Here is a 27,068-nt window from a genome sequence, read left to right as displayed (position 1 = left end):
TCAAAATCCCTCAGACTGTCGGGTGCAAACAAGTCCCAATAATGGCTACAATATCATAATTCCCTGTCCTGAGCTCATCTGGCTTTCCTACGATGCTTCTTGCATTGTGATATACACAGCTCAGCACATTCATCGCACCATACTCAACCATTTGATTGCTGACTCTATCTGAGGTCTGAACAACATCTGACTGGGGTCAAGAAAACAAACTCTCCCTCATTGTCACAAAAACAAAGGAGCTGATTGTGGACGACAGGAGGAATGGAGACAGGCTAACCCCTGTTGACATCAATGGATCTGGGGTTGGGAGGGTGAACAGCTTTAAGTTCCTCGGCATAAACATCACCGAGGATCTCACATGGTCTGTACATACCGGCTGTGTTGTGAAAAGAGCACAACAGCACCTCTTTCACCTCAGATGGTTGAAGAGGTTTGGGATGGGGCCCCAAATCCTAAGGACTTTCTACAGGGACACAATTGAGAGCATTCTGACTGGCTGCATCACTGCCTGGTATGGGAACTGTACTTCCCTTAATCGCAGGAACCTGCAGAGAGTGGTGCGGACAGCCCAGCTCATCTGTAGATGTGAACTTCCCACTATTCAGGACATTTACAGAGACAGGTGTGTAAAAAGGGCCCAAAGGATATTGGGGACCCAATTCACCACAACCACAAACTGTTCCTGCTGCTACCATCCAGGAAACGGTACCACAGCAAAAGGACCAACAGGCTCTGGGACAGCTTCTTCTACCAGGCCATCAGACTGATTAATTCATGCTGATACAATTGCATTTCTATGCTATATTGACTGTCCTATGTACGAACTATTTATTATAAATGACTATAAATTACACATTGCACATTTAGATGGAGATGTGACGTAAAGATTTCTACTCTTCATGTATAGGAAGGATGTATGTAATAAAGTCAAATCAATTCAATTCACCCTCCCCACTATCTGTTCTGTCAGTCTGGCTCCCATTCCCCCTACAACTTATTTTAACCTCATCACCCCTCACCCCACACTAGAAGCATTACCACTAGGATATTAGTCCCCTGTTGTTCTGTTCCCCTAACTAGTGAATCTCCTATCACCCCTTTGACTTTCCTCTGCCAGGTAATCCCCCCAGCAGTTTCTAAAGTGGTCCCACCTGTTCTTGTGCAGGATAGCAGCAAGAGTACTCTGCGGTGGCTTTTTAAACCCATTCCCCTTCCTGACTCTCACCCAGTTTCCTGTGTCCTGCACCTTGGGTGTAACTCACCTCTCCTAATGTCTTATCAATCACCCCCTCCAGCTCCTGGATGATCCGGAATTCATCCATTTCAAGTTCCAACTCCATAAAGTGCAGGGTTACATCTTGTAGGTGAGGGCATCAAGGACACTGGAGGTCTCCCCACCTTCCCAGCAATGTCCCCTCTCATTTGTAATGACCAGTGTGCACATAAATCTTGTATTGTGCATTTATTTAACCCAGTGACAACATGTGCACAGTGAATTTTACCTGGAGAGGTATTTATTTTAACAGCCGGCAAAGCACTGTTGATAACAACTTTCATCTCCTCTGGGTTCGATCGAGTTCATCTGCACTCTCACACAACCTATGTAGCAGGCCTGTAACAGGTTATGAAGTATTTTCTCACCACAGCTTTTGCACATTGTCCATATATGTTTTGCTTGCTAAATTACGCTTTAAAAAGGTCAGATTTCCAAATATCACTCCACTTCTTCCCACTTGTAAATTCTCCAGCAACTTTTGCATCGCCATAATACATACAGGTAAAACCAGTTTCTATATTGAACATAAATATTTCCCCTGGACCCTCCTGAGGAATTGAGGATGTATTTTATAAAATCATTTTGAACCTTTGTAACCTTTGGATAAAAGAATAATTGAGACTGAATTGGAATTTTTGAACTGGAGTAAACTCTGTCTTCAGCGGTTAGCTAAGACAGGCTCATTACCAGTTCTCTGCAGCTTGCAGAGAGACACACTGTGAGCTGATAACATTACACCTTGCACCCTCTTTAGCTGATAACATTACACATTGCACCCTCTTTAGCTGATAACATTATACATTGTACCCTCGTTTGAGTAAAGGGAGGAGGACTCACCGATAAGGACAGGAATCAGCATCTGTCTGTAATTAATCAGGGCCTTGCGAAGGGAATAACTGGTAAGGACTGGACAGCACATCCATCTGTAATTTAAACCTTCATTTTTCGAACTCTCTTATCTAAGCAATTATGTTTTGCACCAACAGACTTGGTGGGTGTACCAGTTCAAATAACATCTTGCAATAGTAATGTATGGGGCTTACTATGTGTAAATATACGGCTGTAACCTGACTAAGTCCGTCCACTTGTCAGATGGTGGCAGTGCTTACGTGCCTTCCCTTTGACAACTGGGTCTCAAACTCCTGCAGGAGAATGCGCTATCAACTGTGGGGACGATAAGAAGCTGGTCTCCCATGTTTTATTCAGATTCAATGTTAACATTTGGCATCATGAACAGGATCCCAGTATCGGGAGAGCCAAGCAGACGGACTGAAGTTTTATTCAGATACAATGTTAAAATTTGGCATCATGAACAGGATCCCAGTACAGTGAGAGTCAAGCAGACAGACTGAGTTTTATTCAGATACAATGTTAACATTTGGCATCATGAACAGGATCCCAGTACAGGGAGAGCCAAGCAGACAGACTGAGTTTTATTCAGATTCAATGCTAACATTTGGCATCATGAACAGGATCCCAGTACAGGGAGAGCCAAGCAGACAGACTGAGTTTTATTCAGATTCAATGCTAACATTTGGCATCATGAACAGGATCCCAGTACAGGGAGAGTCAAGCAGACAGACTGAGTTTTATTCAGATACAATGTTAACATTTGGCGTTATGAACAGGATCCCAGTACAGGGAGAGCCAAGCAGACAGACTGAGTTAGTGTCTGCACCACTCTGGGGACTGCGGAGACCGACCGGGCGCCCAATAGGTATTTTACCTTTTGTCTCTCTCTGTTAGTAACTCACCTCTCTTCATCTCACATGGAGGTAGAACAAAGGTGATTTTCTCAACAGCTGATGTAAAAGATTTTGTTCCCTCGGAGGGAAATGGAAATAAATCAGAGAGCAGACATTTACTTTGGGACTTGTTCAGCTTTGACGGAGAGAAGGACGCCGAGGGAAGGAGATAGAGTGAGAGGGGGGACGAGAAAAATGTCAGAGACAGACAGGGGGAGAGAGAGTGTGGGAGAGAAGGGAGACAGTTGTGAGGGAAGGATGAGAGAGGGAGGGAGAGAGAGAAAGAGACATAATGAGGGGGAAAAGAGAGAGAGACAGAGAGATAGTGAGAAACAAAGAGAGAGAGAGAGAGACAGTGGAGGGGAAGAGGAGGGAGAGAGAGAGAGAGAGGGAGAGAGAGAGAGAGAGAGAGAGAGAGAGAGAGAGAGAGAGAGAGAGAGAGAGAGAGAGAGAGAGAGAGAGAGAGAGAGAGAGAGAGAGAGAGAGAGAAAGAGAGAGACAGAGAGAGAGAGAGGGAGAGGGGGAGAGGGGGGGGACTGAGGCCGGACAGAAAGAGGAGGGGTACCGTTTATGGCGGTGAAAGGTTTGGGTAGAGACGGTGGGGAGGGACGGAGAGGGGGAGAGGGACAGAAAGAGGAGGGGTACCGTTTGGGGATATGATGGTGAAAGGTTTGGGTAGAGACGGTGGGGAGGGACGGAGAGGGGGAGAGGGACAGAAAGAGGAGGAGTACCGTTTGGGGATATGGAGGTGAAGGGTTTGGGTAGAGACGGTGGGGAGGGACGGAGAGGGGGAGAGGGACAGAAAGAGGAGGGGTACCGTTTGGGGATATGGAGGTGAAAGGTTTGGGTAGAGACGGTGGAGAGGGACAGAGAGGGGGAGAGGGGCAGAAAGAGGAGGGGTACCGTTTGGGGATATGCCGGTGAAAGGTTTGGGTAGAGATGGTGGGGAGGGACGGAGAGGGGGAGAGGGACAGAAAGAGGAGGGGTACCGTTTGGGGATATGCCGGTGAAAGGTTTGGGTAGAGACGGTGGGGAGGGACGGAGAGGGGGAGAAGGGGGTGGCAGGTGGTCGGGACAGAAAGAGGAGGGGTACCCTTTGGGATTTGCCGGTGAAAGGTTTGGGTAGAGACGGTGGGGAGGGACGGAGGGGGTAGAGGGGCAGAAAGAGGAGGGGTACCGTTTGGGGATATGCCGGTGAAAGGTTTGGGTAGAGACGGTGGGGAGGGACGGAGAGGGGGAGAAGGGGGTGGCAGGTGGTCGGGACAGAAAGAGGAGGGGTACCCTTTGGGATTTGCCGGTTAAAGGTTTGGGTAGAGACGGTGGGGAGGGACGGAGAGGGGGAGAGGGGCAGAAAGAGGAGGGGTACCGTTTGGGGATATGCCGGTGAAAGGTTTGGGTAGAGACGGTGGGGAGGGACGGAGAGGGGGAGAAGGGGGTGGCAGGTGGTCGGGACAGAAAGAGGAGGGGTACTGTTTGGGGATATGGTGGTGAAAGGTTTGGGTAGAGACGGTGGGGAGGGATGGAGAGGGGGAGAGGGACAGAAAGAGGAGGGGTACCGTTTGGGGATATGGAGGTGAAAGGTTTGGGTAGAGACGGTGGGGAGGGACGGAGAGGGGGAGAGGGACAGAAAGAGGAGGGTACCGTTTAGGGATATGGAGGTGAAAGGTTTGGGTAGAGATGGTGGGGAGGGACGGAGAGGGGGAGAGGGGCAGAAAGAGGAGGGGTACCGTTTAGGGATATGGAGGTGAAAGGTTTGGGTAGAGACGGTGGGGAGGGACGGAGAGGGGGAGAGGGGGGTGGCAGGTGGTCGGGGCAGAAAGAGGAGGGGTACCGTTTGGGGATATGGCGGTGAAAGGTTTGGGTAGAGACGGTGGGGAGGGACGGGTAGGGGGAGAGGGGGGCGGCAGGTGGCCGGGGCAGAAAGAGGAGGGGTACCATTTGGGTATATGGCGGTGAAACGTTTGGGTAGAGACGGTGGGGAGGGACGGAGAGTGGGAGAGGGACAGAAAGAGGAGGGTACCGTTTGGGGATATGGAGGTGAAAGGTTTGGGTAGAGACGGTGGGGAGGGACGGGGAGGGGGAGAGGGGCAGAAAGAGGAGGGGTACCGTTTGGGGATATGGAGGTGAAAGGTTTGGGTAGAGACAGTGGGGAGGGACGGAGAGGGGGAGAGGGACAGAAAGAGGAGGGGTACCGTTTGGGGATATGGAGGTGAAAGGTTTGGGTAGAGACAGTGAGGAGGGACGGAGAGGGGGAGAGGGACAGAAAGAGGAGGGGTACCGTTTGGGGATATGCCGGTGAAAGGTTTGGGTAGAGACGGTGGGGAGGGACGGAGAGGGGGAGAGGGGCAGAAAGAGGAGGGGTACCGTTTGGGGATATGGAGGTGAAAGGTTTGGGTAGAGACGGTGGGGAGGGACGGAGAGGGGGAGAGGGACAGAAAGAGGAGGGGTACCGTTTGGGGATATGGAGGTGAAAGGTTTGGGTAGAGATGGTGGGGAGGGACGGAGAGGGGGAGAGGGACAGAAAGAGGAGGGGTACCGTTTGGGGATATGGAGGTGAAAGGTTTGGGTAGAGACGGTGGGGAGGGACGGAGAGGGGAGAGGGCTGGCAGGTGGTCAGGACAGAAAGAGGAGGGGTACCGTTTGGGGATATGGAGGTGAAAGGTTTGGGTAGAGACGGTGGGGAGGGACGGAGAGGGGGAGAGGGGGGTGGCAGGTGGTAAAGAGGAGGGGTACCGTTTGGGGATATGGAGGTGAAAGGTTTGGGTAGAGACGGTGGGGAGGGACGGAGAGGGGGAGAGGGGCAGAAAGAGGAGGGGTACCGTTTGGGGATATGGCGGTGAAAGGTTTGGGTAGAGACGGTGGGGAGGGACGGAGAGGGGGAGAGGGACAGAAAGAGGAGTGGTACCGTTTGGGGATATGGCGGTGAAAGGTTTGGGTAGAGACGGTGGGGAGGGACGGAGAGGGGGAGAGGGACAGAAAGAGGAGGGGTACCGTTTGGGGATATGGCGGTGAAAGGTTTGGGTAGAGACGGTGGGGAGGGACGGAGAGGGGGAGAGGGGCAGAAAGAGGAGGGGTACCGTTTGGGGATATGGCGGTGAAAGGTTTGGGTAGAGACGGTGGGGACGGATGGAGAGGGGGAGAGGGGCAGAAAGAGGAGTGGTACCGTTTGGGGATATGGCGGTGAAAGGTTTGGGTAGAGACGGTGGGGAGGGACGGAGAGGGGGAGAGGGACAGAAAGAGGAGGGGTACCGTTTGGGGATATGGCGGTGAAAGGTTTGGGTAGAGACGGTGGGGACGGATGGAGAGGGGGAGAGGGACAGAAAGAGGAGGGGTACCGTTTGGGGATATGGCGGTGAAAGGTTTGGGTAGAGACGGTGGGGACGGATGGAGAGGGGGAGAGGGGCAGAAAGAGGAGTGGTACCGTTTGGGGATATGGCGGTGAAAGGTTTGGGTAGAGACGGTGGGGAGGGACGGAGAGGGGGAGAGGGACAGAAAGAGGAGGGGTACCGTTTGGGGATATGGAGGTGAAAGGTTTGGGTAGAGACGGTGGGGAGGGACGGAGAGGGGGAGAGGGACAGAAAGAGGAGGGGTACCGTTTGGGGATATGGCGGTGAAAGGTTTGGGTAGAGACGGTGGGGAGGGACGGAGAGGGGGAGAGGGACAGAAAGAGGAGGGGTACCGTTTGGGGATATGCCGGTGAAGGGTTTGGGTAGAGACGGTGGGGAGGGACGGAGAGGGGGAGAGGGGCAGAAAGAGGAGTGGTACCGTTTGGGGATATGGCGGTGAAAGGTTTGGGTGGAGACGGTGGGGAGGGACGGGGAGCGGATTGAGGGGGTCGGGGTGAGGGAGAGGGGGATGTGTTTAGATGTTGGGGGAGTCTGTCCTCACTCCGGGACCGACCGGGACATCCTGCGGGCCCGGGAAGGGTCTGGTTATTCCTCGTATCGAAACACACGGACACCGGGAACAGCAGCCGGCCACTCGGCCCCTCTATCACGTCCTGTCATTCAATCAGACCCGGGTCCCCAACACCGCTCCCGTCCCCACTTTGTCCGGACCATCGGCCCCGCTTGCAGGGCAACAGTCTGCCGGTGTTTGCCCCCCAATGTGGTGAATCCCTCTGCTCGCCACCACCGTGGGCTCAGACATTTCCACAGATGAGCCCCTCCTGTCCCCACCGGGACAAACATCCTGTCCGCCCCCTCTCTCACCGTCTTCATCCTTTCAATAAAATCCCCCTCTCCCTCCCCGGGGAACCGGCATCAAACCGACGGGCCGAGCGGTCTCCTCCTACCTCTCAGCGACACATCAGACTCCGGCCGCAGGAGACGCTTCACAAACGCCCCAACTTCCCTCGGAGGGAAATGGAAATAAATCAGAAAGCGGACATTTACTTTGGGATTTGTTCCGCCGTGACGGAAAGTTCGGGAGACGGTGTCAGCGGGGGTAACGCCTTCTCGGCTAGTCCGCCTCCGCTATTGGTTGTAACCGGTGATTGACATCGGTTCGCACCAATGAGAAGAGCGCATCTCCTGAATCCTCTGTGACAGCTGTGGGGGCGGGGCCGGTCACGTGAATAGTACCTCAGCCGTTAAACCGACAAAGCTCGAGCTCTCCAGCGCGTGGGTGACGTAAGACACCGCGCACGTGAGGAGAGATCCCGGTGTTGGGAAATCATATGTGACGTCAGAGCGTGGGTACGCCTGTGTGACGTCACCTGTGGGGGAGCGCTGGTATTTAAAAACACCTGAATGGACGTTTCTGATGATTTCAGTGGGACAACAACATTAATCCCGGGTTTCATCACTGAATCCAGTGTTGTGAGATGTAAAGTCCCCTGTTATGTGTCCGGCTGTGCCGTGTTGTTGGTGGAGTGGGCAGCGTGGTGTTTGTCTCCATTCGGGTCACAACACCAGAATTGCCAGCGGGGTCCACACACAGTGTATTAGTCAACAGAAAACCTCCCGTCCCTGCAGTCTCTGTCTCCTGGTAAACTCAACACCCTGACAATGTGGACCATAGACACCCCTTCCTCTCAGAGTCAGGGAATCACTCAGACAGCTGATCGCTGAGAGGAATTATATTTATTGGTCATTAAAGTTCACCCAGATTCGTGTGGACGGATTTGATGTGGAGTTCGGGGTGTCACAGTGAAAGGGCCGGACGGCCGAACTCTCTCCGTTGTCCAAACATCCTTCCAGGTGAGGCGACACTTCACCTGTGAATCTTCCGGGGTCGCCCGTTGTGTCCGCTGCTCCCGATGCGGCCGCCTCGACACCGGTGACACCAGATCCTCCGCAGTTGTGCGGGGTAGGGTTGTTTTTTTTTTGGGGGGGGGGGTTCCCATTTGTGCGGGAGGGGTGGGTTTTGGGGGTTGATGATCGGGATGCCGTTCTTTTTTATACGGGGGTGGGCTGGGAGTTTGAGTTTTCTCTCTGGACATCTTTCATGTTCTTTCTTTGTTTCGTGACTCTGTGGGGGAGAACAGAAACTCAGTTGTTCATAAATACCTGCTTTGATAGTAAATTAACCTTTGAACTATCCGCTTCGAGCGGTACTTCCGGTGTCCAAACATTTTCATTCCGATTCCCATTCCTGTTGCGACGTGTCAACTCATCGCCTCTTCTTGTGCTAAAATGAGGCCACCCTCAGGGTCCAGGATCAGCACCTTATATTCCGTCTGAGTACCCCCTCTCCCTACTCGGGGCGGCTGGAGACTCTCGCTAAAAGGAGAGAGCGCGGGTGGGGTCCAGAATGAAACAGACGCTGTGTATGTTTGTATTTTTTTTATCAACAGTTTTCATCATACGATGTTACTGCGGAAGAGTGAACAGTAAATAGTCATAGTCATGGTTAACCCTAGTAGGACTCTGTCTTCATTGGTTCCGGTTTAACTTGGTGTTTAGTCGGAGTTTCAACACACTGCAGGAGAACACTACAGTGAAAAGGCGGAATCATTAGATGTTTCGACAAGTGGTACGATGGCTTCGCGATCAAGCACCGAGTCGCTTGCACTCAGCGCCGAGAGCAGTCGGACGTGGACAAGTGTGGCTGCCCTCGCAGGAGCTGAAGCAGAAGCCGCCAAGGTGCGAGCGTCATACGCTAACCGAGAAGCAAAACTGAAAATGGAAAAAGCTGCCGGAGAAGCGGAAAACCAGAAGGAAAAGGCAAGGATAGATACAGAGTTAGAAGTGCTGACTCTACAACGAGAAGCTGATGCGGTGAAATGCACGTTCTAGACGAGGCAGGAAAATCTGTGTCAGAAAGGGCCAAATTGGAACGCACCAGAGAATATGTCCAATCTCAAATTGACCTGCAGATTCATTCTCCCTCTCCATACTTGCCTGTGGCGTCCCATCTCGTGTGGAATCACAGGGAAGCTTCGTTGCATTGCGTCCACCTGGGGAAGACAACTCACAGTATGAAAGGGCTGACTACGAATACTTCCCGACACCAAACTTACCAGATCCGGCGGGATCAGAGACAAAGGCTGAAGTCAGAACATCAAATCCCATCATGAACGTCCACGCTCAGTCATATGTTCCCCAACATATTCCCCCGGCTAGCACACCACCTGCAGCAGAACCCTTGGCACAGTATTTAGCGCGACGAGACCTCGTCAATTCAGGACTGTACCAGTTTGACGATAAGCCTGAAAATTACCGTGCGTGGTACTCCTCATTCACCAGTGCCAGCGGCGGAGTCCAGCTCACGGCAACCCAAGAGTTGGACCTGATGACTAAATGGCTGGGAAAGGAATCAAGTGAACAGGTGAAACGCATACGCTCAGTGTACGCCAGCAACCCCAAACTAGCCTTACGCAAAGCATGGGAGAGACTGCGGGAGTACTATGCGGCTCCCGAAATTATTCAGAGGGCGCTATTTCAACGGCTGGACAATTTTGCTAGGGTGTCAGCCAAGGACCACACTAAATTACGAGAACTCGGAGATTTACTCATGGAGATTCTTTTAACTGGTTCAGCGTGAATGAACGCACAGGTCATTATTTAAAAGGAACAGCTTGGTGACAGAGCCTCCGGTCCACGTAATCCAATCCCCGTTACAGTCCCGCCACGTCAGAGGCCAAGATGGAGAACATTCCTCTGTTGCGAGAGGGTATTTCTAAAACAAGGAGCACAAGTTGCACACGATACTCCGGTTTCTGCCTCATAATGTCGAGACGAAGTTGGAGTTGGAAAACCTTTTTCTGACAGTGGGATAAAAGCTTCGTACTGAGACTATCAACGGACTATTTCTTACTTAACTGTTCACCGCATTTACACTTGAACAGTCTTCCAGGCGACCTGACAATTTATACAAGAGAAATTTCCAGGATGTTAAGCAAATCGCTATTCAGGTAACACTTTGCCTTTCATTTTCCTCTATAAATTACTTTTAAACACGTTATCTTTTATTTACCATGGATTATCTCGCACAACGAATTTCATTAAATTGCATTGGATCATCCTGGCGTCCTCCCCCTCCCAATTCCCCAATTCGCCCAATTTCACTTCGCAGGGAATGGCAGAAAATAAAACCCGCCCTCATAATTCTCCCCATCGCCCAGTTTCACCTCGCGGGGAATGCGAAATAAAAAAATAAAACCCGTACTCATAATTCTCCACATCGCCAAATTTCACCTCGCCTGGAGTGCCAGTAAAAAAATGCACCGCGCGATCCCGATACTAAAATAATCGATGCAGTCTATATCATGACAGACAGGGCTCCATTCTGTGCGGGACCACACATGGAATTGCTTGCTTCCCTGAACAGGAGTAATATTGCCAATAAATATTAGTAAATGTTGGCAATATTTGTATTTCTTCTCTGACAACTCGCACATCACTGTCTTTACCACGTAGGAATTTATCATGCTAAATCTAAAAACCATGTCACACTAGTTTGTACCATTTTCCAGTTACATCATGAAAAAACTCAGCATTTCCTTTCCATGACTCCAGACCCTGGCAGAGTAGATACTTCGAAATAACTTATTATTACATACTTTATTGGGGATTGGAGAATCGTTCCTGTTATTGCTGGTGGACTAGACTGTTTAGTTTGCCCTTGACGGTTTCTTTACGTACGCTGTATTCACCAACAGTTGATATATTTGAAATGTTCTGCTATTTGGTTAGAGCGTCCGACTCACGGTCTGAAGGTTGTGGTTTCGAGTCTCGCCCAAGGCAGCGTGTTGTGTCTTTGAGCAAGGCACTTAACCACACACTCCAGTCCACCCAGCTGAGAATGGGCACCGGCAAATGCTGGGGGTTAACCTCGCGATAGACTGGTGTCCTATTCGGGGGGGAGTCTCGTACTCTCAGTCGCTTCACGCCACGGAAACCGGCATAAGCACCGGCCTGATGAGCCTCAAGGCTCGGGACAGACTTTAACTTTAACCCAAATGGAGCCGACTAAATTCACAACCCTTTGCAGCTTCTTTCGGTCCTGTGCAGAGGCTCTTCCCCCCAATACCAGACTGTAATGAAGGTGGCAGAATGTATCCCCCCGTCACTCACCCCTCTCCCATTCCAGTTTCTTTCTCCATCTGTCCCACTCGCTGTCTCTCCACCTTCTCCCTCTCCGCCTCTCTCTCTGGCCTCTTTATCTCTTCTTCTCTCTGCTTGCCCCTCTCTAACTCCCTCTCCCCTTTCCATTTTCTCTCTCTCTCACTCACCCACTGTCTCTCTGCCTCTCACCCTCTCCGTTTCCTCTCTGTCTCTCTCGCCTCGCTCTATCCTCCTCTCCCTTTCCTCTCTCATTTTCCCTCACGTATCTTCTCTCTCGCTCCCTTCTCTCTATTCCTCCTCCCTCTCACTTCCCACTTTCACTCACCTCCCTCATTTCCACCTTCCTTCTCCCCTCTCCCATTCCATTTCCCCTCACCCTCCCTAACCCCTCTCCCTTTTGACTTTCACCCTCTCTCCATCACTCTGTCTCTCAACTCTCTCTCTCTCTCTCTCTCTCTCTCTCTCTCTCTCTCTCTCTCTCTCAAACACATACCTTTCTCTCTCACTCAGCTTCATATATACCTTCATATCAGGCTGTTCTCGCTGCCCCCGCATTCAACAAGTTCCCTCTGGGATTCCTACTCTCTGGTCTACGGAGTACTGGGTTAATAGTGCTGGTCCCCGGCATCTGATCTGTCGGGAAGCTCTGCACTGGTGAATACTGGAGCAAAGCATTCATTAACGACCTCCACTGCCGCCCCCGACTCCAGGCACATGTTTCTTTCCTCCTGTATCCCTCGTCGTTTCTACGCTCTCGTCCTCCTGGTCTCCTCCTCGCCAATGCACACTCCTAACACTAAGGTCCACTGTTTGGCTCCTTCTTGGCGACCTTGTAACTCTCCAGAACCCTCTCTGATGATTTCGGCTTCTTAACCCTTAAGCATGCTTCTTTCTTCCTCCGGAATGGATATTCCTCATCTCGTCACAGCCGTGACCCCTTCCAGTTAGCATACTTTCCCTACCTCAGCGGGACAAACCTGCCCAGAACGCCAAGCAAGGGCACCCGGAACAACCTTCACATTTCTGTTGGGCATTTCCCTGAACAGATCCGTTCCCAGTTCACATCCCCAGGTTCCTGCCTCAGAGCGTCATGATGGGTACTCCCGCAAATTAAACACTTCCCAATATATTCTGCTCATATCCTTGTCCATGGCTCTGTAAAAGTTCAGGGAGTTGTCGTCAGTATCTCCAAAATACTCGCTGAGCCTCGTATATCTTAGTTGAGCTTATTCTCTTCAAGCATCGGCTTTCTAAATTATTTCTAAACTTAACAATACTACGTCACTGTTTGCATTCTTTTAGCGCTCCCTCTCTTGTTTATTTATTTATTGTTTATTTCGGTGCTTTTGGACGTATTGCACTGCACACACATTTCACGGCATTTACTGGAGACAGTAAACGTGATGCTGGTTCCGATTCTGATAATGGAAATGAGGAGCCAGTGATGATCCATAATATGCACCGTCATTTACTGAGACCTTATTCGGAGCCGGAAAACCCGATGCACATTCGGTATCGGTGATATTTGTCACAGAGGTTATTATAGAGATTTTTAACCTTCAATGTCAAAAAGCGGGAATTACTTCAATACATTTCGTGCTGCCCTTGTCAATCTTGCCCGCACACTGGGCTGCTGAGTTCACTGTGACTGAGGAAGTATGGACAAAGTTGGAATAAGGTGATGGAATCCGTGTGGTCCACAATGACACTGGGCAAATAACGCAGACTGTGCAGGCCCGCTGTAAAGTTCATATGTGGGATTGGTTTCAGGATAAATTGTGAGATCGCTCAGAGCTAACATTTGCTTTGAGAGATATGGAGCGAGATATCATACAATTAATATCAAACAAAATGAATGTGAAGGCAACAATAGAAGTAGATACGAGAAAATCTGCAGATGCTGTAAATTCAAGCAACATACATAAAATGCCGGTGGAACGCAGCATGTTGTGTGTGTTAATATAAGTAGGTGATAGGTCATGACTGACATTTCAATCCGGAGTGCGGGGAACAGCTTTAAAAACTTTCTGATTGTCTACTTTACGAGACGGTGTTATGGACTGAGCTGTAAGTATTCCCTGCGGTGCCGAGAGAACACAGAAGTAGAAACGGCGCCTTGTTTGTTAACTGACTGTAACTAACCCGAGTTATTGTGCAACCTCTGTGTTTTTTTCACCGGGGTATAGATTAATGTATAAAAGGGCAGCGAGGTCAGAACGCAGGCGAGTGGCTCTCAGTGCTAGCAGTGCGGTACATTTTGTACAACACCCGAAAATGGCTCTACCGACAATCCGGCATGTGAGCATTGTACTTTACCCTATTCTCGCAGCTTTCGGTGTTCCGGGTAAGTCGACACATCCTCTGTCTGAAATGTTAGGGACGGACTTCTATTAACAGTCATTTCACCGGGTGTTGTTTACCGGCGAAACCGACCCAGCGCGGAGACACGGCAGACTACCGCTGCTGAACGGTTCATCTCCGCTCCACACGCTGATGCAGGGTCAAGTTCACTGTCACCCCGACCCCCCATCCCGCCCCCAAAGTTCATCATAGACGATGCTGCTGAAATTCAGGGAGATCAATCCTCTCTGCTGTTCACCACTGTCAGCGTAAATCTGATACCGGGATTGTTGCAGATTGAAATGTATTTTGTGACCTAACGTTTGGTGAAGGAGCAGTAGAACAGTACGACTTGTGGGAACGTTGCGGATTGTACCAACTGCCGCCGGAGTTGAATTAATTAATTAATCAATTTATTTATTTATTTATTTATTTATTCTCATTCTCTCTCTCTCTCTCTCTCTCTCTCTCTCTCTCTCTCTCTCTCTCTCTCTCTCTCTCTCTCTCTCTCTCTCTCTCTCTCTCTCTCTCTCTCTCTCCTTCCCTCCCCTCTTTTTGGATTTCCGATCAAACCTTTCATTATCTGTCTTACCCGAACCAGTTGGGAATTATAGTAAACATAGCTAGCACAAGAATGGGGTGTCCAGCAAGGGATTTGAATTAATTTCTCCCTGTCGCACCTTTAAGATGATAATGAATGTGATCAAAAATGGCGGATATATTCAAGTAAGAACTTATTTATTGATAGACGTTTCGGAAACTATTCGAGTTTAAGCTAGATTGCATACAAGCGACACAAGACGAGTCAGTGAAGTCTGATTCTGTTCACCGGGCCCTGCGCTCTTTCACTGACTAAACGGAGGGAACGAGGGCATCGGTTTCACCCTGGGGCTGATGACCGATAGCGGGCACGGCCCCACTGACTCCGGGCCTGTACTGGCTCAATAATAGAGTTCCGTTGAGTGGATTCTGTCGCTGCACATCAGCGGAACCTCCTACAGCTACTGTGTTCAGCTCTGTCACGGCTCTCATTCACTACGGCTGGTGTCTAAATGGGGCTTCGAGGGTAAGAGCAATTGAAATGACGATCCTACGGGTAGGGAATGTAGGGCATAAGGGAGGTATGGGAGAAGATGGTGATCTCCCCTATTTTTCTGGGTTGTGATGGCGAATGAGCAGCAGTGCTGCCCCCTCTCGGTTACTTCGCCAAGGTGACATCGAGAGCACGTCACCAGCAACTTAACCAGGAGCAGTGCTGCCCCCTCTCGGTTACATCGCCAAGGTGACATCGAGAGCACGTCATCAGCAACTTAACCAGGAGCAGTGCTGCCCCCTCTCGGTTACATCGCCAAGGTGACATCGAGAGCACGTCACCAGCAACTTAACCTGGAGCAAATGCGCAGTTCGGCTGCAAACCGTTTTAGTTCACTGAATGAGGAGTTTTGATTCTCTCTTGGAAAATATTTCCCCGGTAATTTTGCCCATCACTGTCGGAAAAGTATTATCACATTGAATTCCAAGAACGCTTCTCCTCGCCCTGTTTGTAACTCACAATTTGTGACTCTTTCCCTAGCGAACCTATTGACAACGGTGGTCCTCTTCCGAGGGAATTGCGGCCTTTCCAAATGTATATCGCTCTACATGGCTTTCATGGCAATGGCAGATCTCCTGGTGATGATCCTCTGTGTAATTGCGTATCATATCGTCATGTACCAGTTTCCAAAATCCTTCCTGTCCTATACATCCGTCTGTAAGGTCGTCCTGTACTTCAATTCGACCTGCCTGCAAACCTCGGTCTGGTACACTGTCCTGTTTACAGCCGATCGGTTTGTAGCGATCTGTTGTCAGAAGCTTAAAACGAAATATTGCACGGTGAGGACAGCTGTTGCCGGCATTATAGCCGTTCCGCTCCTGATGCATTTACAGAACGTCCCGTATCTATTTCAGTATAAACCTGTGCGTGTAGTTAACGGTATTCAATGGGGCTGTCAGCCGAGCTCGTGGTTCATTACGTCTCTTGTGGGCGTCGCATTCTCCTTTCTACAGAGTATTTTAACGGTTATATTACCTTTTGTTCTGATAACCCTGTTTAACTGTCTGACGGTAAGGCGCATTTTATTAGCCAGTAAAGTACGCCGCGGACTGCGTGGTCACAGCAGTCAAACACAGAAGGATCCAGAGATGGAAGGCCGCCGGAAATCCATCATTTTACTCTTTAGTGTATCCGGCAGTTTCATTCTGTTGTGGCTGACGGTCACTGTGATCTTTCAGATCACCCGACTCACAGCAACCGTGCATTACGAAGGTGATTACACCGACTCTGCCTATGTCGCCACTGAAGCCGGCTACATGATCATGTATCTGAGTTCCTGCACGAACGCCTGCATTTATACAGCGACCCAGGCTAAGTTTAGAGATGAAATGCGGCTGGTGTTAAAATACCCTTGGACTTTATTTTTAATATTGGTTAAAAAAACACAGGTAAAGCAAAGCACATATTCCTAAAGGTCGAATGTTCATTAACTACTAATTCTCCGCATCGGGAATCTGTTATTGGGTCGCGATGTACATCTGGGTTTTATGTGTTTGAGTATAATACGTCTCGCTATTAAATTGACATGAAATGATATAACACTCCATTTCCGTGTAGAAGCGTCCTTGATAGCCGTGACGTCATCAACAATCCTGGTATCCGATCGCTCAGTTGATTTCATTCACTCGTTGCGTTTGACAGCTCCGTTGACACTCAGGGCTCATTTGGCCGCTGGGTAACTCGGGTAAAGGTGGAGCCATCGGAATGTCTTTTACACTGGCAGTGGAGATTCGCTGCGGTCAGCGCTGTGACAGAGCTACCTTCTTGTAGATTGCAGTGCGGAATCAATATTGCATAGATTCTGCCCCAGCTCTACTATAGCGACCTATGCCAATTCCCAGAGCCATAATCCAGCCCGTATCCCTCTCTACCTTTGTTAACCAAGGTTTATCCAGGCACGTTTCCATTGTTTTATTATCACCTGCATCCAGCACGTCTACTGCATACATAACCACGCCGCACTGGGCGAGAAAAAGAGAATGTCTTCAGATCTGCGTATAGATGTGCCACTGCTGACATAGGAGAAGACAAATTTGTTGGCTATCTGTACAATATACACCTCCTCATAATTGTATAAATTTTACAAGGACCATTCATTTTATTTGCTATTTCAGACAATCAAACTTCTCCTTTTGGTTTATCCCCTTCCTCACAGTCCAGGAAACAATCTACCATAGCTCAGTTCTTACAACATCCTTCCCATGGCGTGCAATCAGAATTGCACCCATTGCTCTCAGTCTGTTATCACCAGTGCTCCGTATCGCTGTCAGACCGAGTCCGAATTCTTCCACTCAAATCCTCGGTGAACAATGCAAGAATAACAAAATCCACTTTCGCTGTACTGTCCTCCTGCATTCAGAAAGGTATGGCCTAGCATTGAAAGGTTACAACTAAAACGACCCTCCAAAGGTCTATATGGTCTCCCAGATTTTTATTTCACAATGTGGATAAGTCTCATTTTGTTTCACATCCTCTTTTACAAACAATAAAGGATCCAGCGTCAAATCTACAGCTCGCCGCTTATTGCCGGCGTCCGGGAGGAGAGACACGCTCGCACACTGCCATTCGCATCCATTTACCACGCTAATTGTGTGACTAGTTTGCCAATTCATCTCCGCGTCCCTGTATCTGTCATGGGTGCCTTGTTAGAAACATTACTGAAGGCCATCCAAACTCTATCTACCTTCCTGCTTCGTTAAATCGTCGAGATTGTTCCTTTAAAAGCACAATCATATTTGTGACACTTGACGCCGCCGGCACAAGACCACACGGCTACGGTGTAGGGATCCGCATAGGCTCTGCGTATGGGTCGCGGCGACGCCGTACCTACGGCGTCGATTTGACGCAGAAGTATAAATAAGCCTTGTCTCCTTATTCGCTTCGTTGAACTGCCTTCCGAGCTGTATATACATATATTCTGTTAACCGGAATTTTCTGCCATGCCATTCCCATACCGATATAAAGAGAGCTGATCTCAATATTCAGGAAATGAAGTGATAAGGGGAGCGATGTGGAATCAGTGATGAAGGGAGAAAAATATATTTAAGGAGGCACAGACGGTAAACGACGTTTGGGGGATAAATTGAAGACGGGTGTTTGCATAACTAATGACACAACTAAATCGAGATGGCTGGGTTTATAATTTTATGCACTTGTATCCAAATCACTGCAAGGTCCCGTCCAAATCAGTCCCATGATCCCAGAGTTCAGCGCTCTTTCAGTCATGCCCGCACGGCCCTCCCTCCACCGCGGACGTCCATCCTTCAGCTACCCGAGGTGAAATTTCCGCAGTCCCATCCGTCGGCTCAGTAGCCTGTCCATTCCTTCCACTTTTGAGCATTCTCTCAGTGGAAAACTGGGCGAGATACGCATCCCGTCAACAACTCATCCACACGAATGCTCCAAGCCGTATGGTAATGGACACGTAACTGAAAGTGTTCCAGGAGAACGAAACGGGGCAAATAGAGCAAAGCCTCCTGGGTAATAACTGGGGAATAGCGATCACACTGTGAAAATTCGCGGCAATCCGGGTGGGCATATGAAATACAACAAGAAGCTATTCCTTAATGAGACATTATCACGACTAATATATTCCCACGAAGAAGTATTTCCTTTTTCCGCATCTAATCTCATTGATTTATATAAAAAAATGAATAATATGAAGTATTTCAAAGACTGAGCCTCCGCAGAACTTCAGGTGAAAAGCTGCAAGCGTTCACTCCATTTCCTGAAGGGTATTCTCCCCGTCACATTTCCAAATTATCCTGTTTCTTAACGCCACACCTGGGAAAAAATCCCTCTGTCCTTTCTTTTGTATCCTGTCGTCAGTGTGGAAGTTTGAGTGGAGCTCCTCAGCTCCGGCCTCCTGCATCCATTCCACACCCTCACACTCCTCATTTGGAGCTTCATTCCATAGAAACATAGAAACATAGAAAATAGGTGCAGGAGTAGGCCATTCGGCCCTTCGAGCCTGCACCGCCATTTATTATGATCATGGCTGATCATCCAACTCAGAACCCAGCCTTCCCTCCATACCCCCTGACCCCTGTAGCAACAAGGGCCATATCTAACTTCCTTTTAAACATAGCTAATGAACTGGCCTCAACAGTTTGCTGTGGCACAGAATTCCACAGATTCACCACTCTCTGTGTGAAGAAGTTTTTCCTAACCTCGGTCCTAAAAGGCTTCCCCTCTATCCTCAAACTGTGACCCCTCGTTCTAGACCTCCCCAACATCGGGAACAATCTTCCTGCATCTAGCCTGTCCAATCCCTTTAGGATCTTATACGTTTCAATCAGATCCCCCCTCAATCTTCTAAATTCCAACGAGTACAAGCCCAGTTCATCCAGTCTTTCTTCATATGAAAGACCTGCCATCCCAGGAATCAATCTGGTGAACCTTCTTTGTACTCCCTCTATGGCAAAGATGTCTTTCCTCAGATTAGGGGACCAAAACTGCACACAATACTCCAGGTGTGGTCTCACCAAGGCCTTGTACAACTGCAGTAGTACCTCCCTGCTCCTGTACTCGAATCCTCTCGCTATAAATGCCAGCATACCGTTCTCCTTTTTCACCGCCTGCTGTACCTGCATGCCCACTTTCAATGACTGGTGTATAATGACACCCAGGTCTCGTTGCACCTCCCCTTTTCCTAATCGGCCACCATTCAGATAATAATCTGTTTTCCTATTTTTGCCACCAAAGTGGATAACTTCACATTTATCCACATTAAATTGCATCTGCCATGAGTTTGCCCACTCACCCAACCTATCCAAGTCACCCTGCATCCTCTTAGCATCCTCCTCACTGCTAACACTGCCACCCAGCTTCGTGTCATCCGCAAACTTGGAGATGCTGCATTTAATTCCCTCATCCAAGTCATTAATATATATTGTAAACAACTGGGGTCCCAGCACTGAGCCTTGCGGTACCCCACTAGTCACCGCCTGCCATTCTGAAAAGGTCCCGTTTATTCCCACTCTTTGCTTCCTGTCTGCTAACCAATTCTCCACCCACACCAATACCTTACCCCCAATACCGTGTGCTTTAAGTTTGCACACTAATCTCCTATGTGGGACCTTGTCAAAAGCCTTTTGAAAATCCAAATATACCACATCCACTGGTTCTCCCCTATCCACTCTACTAGTTACATCCTCAAAAAATTCTATGAGATTCGTCAGACATGATTTTCCTTTCACAAATCCATGCTGACTTTGTCCGATCATTTCACCGCTTTCCAAATGTGCTGTTATCACATCCTTGATAACTGACTCCAGCAGTTTCCCCACCACCGACGTTAGGCTAACCGGCCTATAATTCCCCGGTTTCTCTCTCCCTCCTTTTTTAAAAAGTGGGGTTACATTAGCCACTCTCCAATCCTCAGGAACTAGTCCAGAATCTAACGAGTTTTGAAAAATTATCACTAATGCATCCACTATTTCTTGGGCCACTTCCTTAAGCACTCTGGGATGCAGACCATCTGGCCCTGGGGATTTATCTGCCTTCAATCCCTTCAATTTACCTAACACCACTTCCCTACTAACATGTATTTCGCTCAGTTCCTCCATCTCACTGGACCCTCTGTCCCTTACTATTTCTGGAAGATTATTTATGTCCTCCTTAGTGAAGACAGAACCAAAGTAATTATTCAATTGGTCTGCCATGTCCTTGCTCCCCATAATCAATTCACCTGTTTCTGTTTGCAGGGGACCTACATTTGTCTTTATCAGTCTTTTCCTTTTTACATATCTATAAAAGCTTTTACAGTCCGTTTTTATGTTCTCTGCCAGTTTTCTCTCATAATCTTTTTTCCCCTTCCTAATTAAGCCCTTTGTCCTCCTCTGCTGAACTCTGAATTTCTCCCAGTCCTCAGGTGAGCCACTTTCTCTGGCTAATTTGTATGCTACTTCTTTGGAATTGATACTATCCCTAATTTCTCTTGTCAGCCACGGGTGCACTACCTTCCTTGATTTATTCTTTTGCCAAACTGGGATGAACAATTGTTGTAGTTCATCCATGCAACCTTTAAATGCCTGCCATTGCATATCCACCGTCAATCCTTGAAGTGTCATTTGCCAGTCTATCTTAGCTAATTCATGTCTCATACCTTCAAAGTTACCCCTCTTTAAGTTCAGAACCTTTGTTTCTGAATTAACTACGTCACTCTCCATGTTAATGAAGAATTCCACCATATTATGGTCACTCTTACCCAAGGGGCCTCTCACGACAAGATCGCTAATTAACCCTTCCTCATTGCTCAAAACCCAGTCCAGAATAGCCTGCTCTCTAGTCGGTTCCTCGACATGTTGGTTCAAAAAACCATCCCGCATACATTCCAAGAAATCCTCTTCCTCAGCACCTTTACCAATTTGGTTCACCCAGTCTACATGTAGATTGAAGTCACCCATTATAACTGCTGTTCCTTTATTGCACACATTTCTAATTTCCTGTTTAATACCATCTCCGACCTCACTACTACTGTTAGGTGGCCTGTACACAACTCCCACCAGCGTCTTCTGCCCCTTAGTGTTACGCAGCTCTACCCATATCGATTCCACATCTTCCCGGCTTATGTCCTTCCTTTCTATTGCGTTAATCTCTTTTTTAACCAGCAACGCCACCCCACCTCCCCTTCCTTCGTGTCTATCCCTCCTGAATATTGAATATCCCTGAACGTTGAGCTCCCATCCCTGGTCACCCTGGAGCCATGTCTCTGTGATCCCAACTATATCATAATCATTAATAACAATCTGCACTTTCAATTCATCCACCTTATTACGAATGCTCCTTGCATTGACACATAAAGCCTTCAGGCACTCTTTTACAACTCTCTTAGCCCTTTTTAATGCTTGCCCTGGATTTGTCGGCCTGCCACTTTTACTTTTCCCCTTTGTACTTTTTGCTTCTACGCTCACTTTACACCCCTCTGTCTCTCTGCACTGGTTCCCATCCCTCTGTTGTGAACTAACCTCCTCACACCTAGCCGCTTTAATTTGATTCCCACCCCCCAACCATTCTAGTTTAAAGTCACCTCAGTAGCCCCCGCTAATCTCCCTGCCAGGATATTGGTCCCCCGAGGATTTAAGTGTAACCCGTCCTTTTTGTACAGGTCACACCTGCGCCAAAAGAGGTCCCAATGATCCAAAAACTTGAATCCCTGCCCCCTGCTCCAATCCCTCAGCCACGCATTTATCCTCCACCTCATCGCATTCCTACTCTCACTGTCGCGTGGCACAGGCAGTAATCCCGAGATTACTACCTTTGCGGTCCTTTTTCTCAACTCCCTTCCTAGCTCCCTATATTCTTCTTTCAGGACCTCATCCCTTTTCCTACCTATGTCATTGGTACCTATATGTACCAGGACCTCTGGCTCTTCACCCTCCCACTTCAGGATATCTTGGACACGATCAGAAATATCCCGGACCCTGGCACCAGGGAGGCAAACTACCATCCGAGTCTCTGGACTGCGTCCACAGAATCGCCTATCTGACCCCCTTACTATCGAGTCCCCTATCACAACTGCCCTCCTCTTCCTTGCCCTACCCTTCTGAGCTACAGGGCCAGACTCTGTGCCGGAGGCAGGGCCACTGTCGCTTCCCCCGGGTAAGCTGTCCCCCCCAACAGTACTCAAACAGGAGTACCTGTTGTTAAGGGGCACAGCCGCCGGGGTACTCCCCATCACCTTCCTTTTCCCCTTCCCCCTCCTAACCGTGACCCACTTGTCTGCCTCCCGTGGCCCCGGCGTGACCACCTGCCTTCCACTCCTCTCTATCACCTCCTCACTCTCCCTGACCAGACGAAGGTCATCGAGCTGCAGCTCCAGTTCCGTAACGCGGTCCCTTAGGAGCTGCATCTCGATGCACTTGGCGCAGATGTAGACGTCCGGGAGGCTTGGAGACTCCAGGGCCTCCCACATCCGACACCGAGAACAGCAAACTGCCCTCACAGTCATAATGCCCCTCTCCTCAAATAGCAACAGAAAATGAATGTCAAACCTTCCTCGCCTCACCCGCTTCCGCCTAAGCCCGGTGAGCCGAAGCCCTTAAGTCTTCACTCTGCTCCCGGCTCACTCCGCCGCCCGCAAACTACGCTGCCCGCTCTATGAGGCTCTGTTCCTTTTAAATCTGCCGCGCTGCACTGCCCTACGTCACACGCCTGCGCAGTCCCGCCTCTCAGAAAGCCGTTGGAGAAAAAAAAATAACGAAAATTTCAAAAATCTCTTTTTCGGCACTCCCACTCAGACTCTCAGACTCCTTCTTCGAATCAAATCCGAAGCAGGATGTCTGCCCTTTTAAATCTGCCGCGCTGCACTGCCCGACGTCACACGCCTGCGCAGTCCCGCCTCTCAGAAAGCCGTTGGAGAAAAAAAAAATAACGAAAATTTCAAAAATCTCTTTTTCGGCACTCCCACTCAGACTCTCAGACTCCTTCTTCGAATCAAATCCGAAGCAGGATGTCTGCCCTTTTAAATCTGCCGCGCTGCACTGCCCGACGTCACACGCCTGCGCAGTCCCGCCTCTCAGAAAGCCGTTGGAGAAAAAAAAATAACGAAAATTTCAAAAATCTCTTTTTCGGCACTCCCACTCAGACTCTCAGACTCCTTCTTCGAATCAAATCCGAAGCAGGATGTCTGCCCTTTTAAATCTGCCGCGCTGCACTGCCCGACGTCACACGCCTGCGCAGTCCCGCCTCTCAGAAAGCGTTCTCACAGTTCCCATGTCTCCGCTGTACTTTTCCAATGTTGGAAGATTCTCCACACAGGTTTCTCTGAAGTTCCGTCCATCTGCCAACGGAGAGAAATTCCTTTCTGCATCTCAGTTATTTCCTCTGCATGTTCTCCCGACACCTCTCCCGAATTCAGCACGGTGAGATCCGCCTGGTCTTCGTCCTCTTCAATTTCTATTAATCAGCAAGATTCTACCAACCTTAACAACTCTTTTTTTTGATTTTCTCTGCCATTCCACGTCTTTCAGCATTTTGAAGGGAACATTTTTTACGTGATTTTCTGAAGTCTTCGGCCCTCGCCACCATTATGTCCTGGTCCTGGATGAGACACATCCACTGTGATCCAGGGACACAGAGCTGAGCAAAACAGCGGGCTGAGCGCTGGCGAAATTCTTGGCCGTCTCTGGAGTAGGTCTCTCTGCTGTGGGCCGAAGGGCCGGTAATGTCCTGTCAATATCTATGTTCTGTTTCAATCTTTTTATTAAGTTTCAAAATTAAACATAACAATAATAGTAACGATACACAGAGATCGGAATTACAATAACAACAGTTAGCATGTACAAGCACAAATTCCAAGTAGCAAATATAGTTTAGCCTCCCAACCTCATAGTAATTCACCATGAAAAAGATATTTTATAAACAGTGAAAAAGAAAACCCCCTAAACTAAAAAGAAACTAAACTAAACAAAAACACAAACAAAGCTTGGGCTGTCATATTACATCGGCTAAACATATTTGTTGTTAACTCCGCTCCCCTATACATGAACAAAAGAATTACTACAAAGGATTCAGAAAAGGTCAACTTACATCATATGAAAACATTGAATAAATGGCCTCCAAGTTTCTTCAAATTTAACCGAGGGATCCATAGTACCGCTCCTATTTTTTTTCCAAGTTTGGGCATGCTATCGTTTGGGAAAACCATTGAAATGTAGTGGGGGAATTAGAATCTTCCCATTTACATAAAATAGATCTTCTGGCTATTAATGTAACAAATGCAATTAGACTGACATGGATAAACGACTAGAGTCTATCACTGGTAGTTCAAAAATTGCAGTAGTAGGATGAGGTTGTAAATCAATTCGTAGAACTACTGAAATAATATCAAACATATTTTTTCCAATATTTTTCTAAAAGAGGACAAGACCAGAACATATGTGTCAAGAAGGCTACCTCAGAATGACATCTATCACAAACAGGATTTATATGGCAATAAAAACGAGCTGACTTACCCTTGGACATATGAGCCCAGAGAACCACCTTGAACTGTATCAAGGCGTGTCTGGCTCACATTGAGGAAGTATTGACTAATGTTCTATGTTCACACAGTTTTCTCACTCCATCCAGAGACAACAGTAATGGAGAGGTACAGCTGTTAATTTTGTGTACTTCATTGAATGTTTAAAGACACGTCGCCTGTGTTTTGGACAAACGACAGGCGGATCAGTAACCGCTCCTGCTTATCGCCGACCTTTCTGTTCCTGCCACTTTAATTCCCTATTCCTTGTAGGTTCTGATCTTTGTGTGTCTGACCACATACTCTGATATACAGGTGAAACACCCTGGTTTCCTTGGCTGCGTGAGTCTAAGGAAAACACTCTCAATTCCCGCCAAACTGGTGAGACTGAGATGGCTCGATCCCACCCCAAACCCCGGGTTGTGTGGGTGCTGTGTAATTTACTATCCTGTGACAAATAACAGACTTTACACTGCATACGATTAAAGGAATTATGCTTATGAATCTTAACTTAACTGAAAGGTTAGTGAAGAATAACAAAAATAAACTGCCCAATTCCAATCAAACAGTCACACGTGCACACGTTGGAACTCATCTGGAACTTCTCTGTCACTCAGGCGCTGGGTCCTCGGTCAACGTAAAAGCTCACACCACCTTCCGAACGTCGCTCACAATCCATCTCGAACAAACGGGTCTCCCGCCGGATCCTGTGCTTCGACCGGTTCTCCACAGCGTCTTCTCTCCCCATCTCCCGCCGGACAAAACCCAAGCCCAACCTGAGTGTCCCTCACCAGAGAAACATCCCCTTAATTCAACCATCCTAATTGGATAGCACACATTTCTCCTCATCTCTTATGTTCAACCATCAGCCAAACCAGCTGAAAACAAGCTGCTTTTACAGAACTGCCAATATGAAATACATACAGAACAACAGTAAAAGTAATAACAGAGCATTACACTCTCCCCACACCAAAATAGTCATGTCATCATGATTGGAAATAATTTGTCATCTCATATTAATAACACCGCTTTCAATGGAATTTCGTGATGTCAGCAACTCCAATCCATTTGTAAAAGGTCGTGACATATCTCACTAGGGGGATAGTCGGAGCATTCTGTACCCTGGTCCTACATAGGCAAGCTGATTCTTTGAGACCTCCTTACCCTATCAACTATTTCTTCAGTTTCAGTCACTCCTTGGGATACCTCTGGTGTAGATGACGAGGGTTCTCCCGGTCTATCACTCGTGGCTTCCTGCAACCTTCCCTCAACTCGGCTTCATTCCCAGTTACTCTGGAGCCTAGACCCGTTTCCTGGTCCAGCTGCAAGCCTGCCTGAGCACTGCTAATTCCCCACACAACCGCCACCCCAACCCCCCGCCCAGGTCACCTGCCTCAGTGAGAGAAAGGCTGAAAACCCGTTCATTAATTTTGGGGAGTTGGTGAAAGGCAGCATATACCACAACCCCTTTACCTCATCCTCCGAGTCCTTCAGTCTCTCCACGTTGCGGCAAGGTCCTCTTACTAGGTGTAGGATCCAGGCCAGGCTCTGGGGTAACACGCACCTCTTGCCCCAGAGGTAGAAGGTGGTTCTGGTGCAGAATCCTGACAGGTCCATTCCCATCCTCTGGTATCACTCATAAAACTAGTACGTTTGGCATTTGACTCTCCATTACATAGGCCGTAGCCTCCCAGCGGTCAGCCAACTTATACTTCCCTGTTAGAGCCAACTTCATTATGAGGACTCGGTTTCCAGGCATGCACTGGGAGAACCTAACTTTTTGATCATCTTCTCCATGTGCCTTGCGTGTTACACGTTTGGGCGATCATGGCTTTCCACGTCACAGCATCAATGATATCTCGCACATTTAGATCTGATCTTTCACAGTGCCCATATATCTTCTTCCTTGCCTTCCTCTTCCGCGTTTCCCAGGCATACGGCCTTGTAATGTAAGACATTCTATTTCTCCCTTTCTGTAGACATGGCCCAGGAATTTAAGTTTCCTCTCATTTAATGTTCTCATTAAAGATCTTTCTGTATGGTCACATTGGAGTACTGTCTCATTAGTTACCATATCCCTACATGATATTTTCAGCGTTCTTCTAAGAAACCACATTTCTGTTGTTTCTAAGTTACTTTGGAG

General features: G+C 48.6%; 1 protein-coding gene across 1 annotated transcript; it reads left to right on the top strand.

The window, feature by feature from the left end:
- Window positions 1-13,805: 13,805 nt before the first annotated feature.
- LOC134342008 (probable G-protein coupled receptor 139) lies at window positions 13,806-25,566 on the top strand. Its single transcript, XM_063039950.1, has 3 exons — window positions 13,806-13,875; window positions 15,445-16,352; window positions 25,543-25,566. The coding sequence occupies exons 1-3, from the start codon at window positions 13,806-13,808 to the stop codon at window positions 25,564-25,566; spliced, it is 1,002 nt and encodes a 333-aa protein (XP_062896020.1).
- Window positions 25,567-27,068: the final 1,502 nt, after the last annotated feature.

This window comes from Mobula hypostoma, unplaced genomic scaffold (assembly GCF_963921235.1).
Source record: "Mobula hypostoma unplaced genomic scaffold, sMobHyp1.1 scaffold_111, whole genome shotgun sequence".
Taxonomy (NCBI): Eukaryota; Metazoa; Chordata; class Chondrichthyes; order Myliobatiformes; family Myliobatidae; genus Mobula; species Mobula hypostoma.
Note: the sequence above shows the minus strand (reverse complement) of the source record. Positions and strands in the feature narration are given on the sequence as shown.

Bases quoted from the DNA above. Each gene is read 5' to 3' on its own strand.
- LOC134342008 (XM_063039950.1), top strand. From the start codon at position 13,806: ATGGCTCTACCGACAATCCGGCATGTGAGCATTGTACTTTACCCTATT. The intron at 13,876-15,444 runs GTAAGTCGACAC...CTCTTTCCCTAG, and splicing joins CGCAGCTTTCGGTGTTCCGG to CGAACCTATTGACAACGGTG. The intron at 16,353-25,542 runs GTAAAGCAAAGC...TCTGTCACTCAG, and splicing joins TATTGGTTAAAAAAACACAG to GCGCTGGGTCCTCGGTCAAC.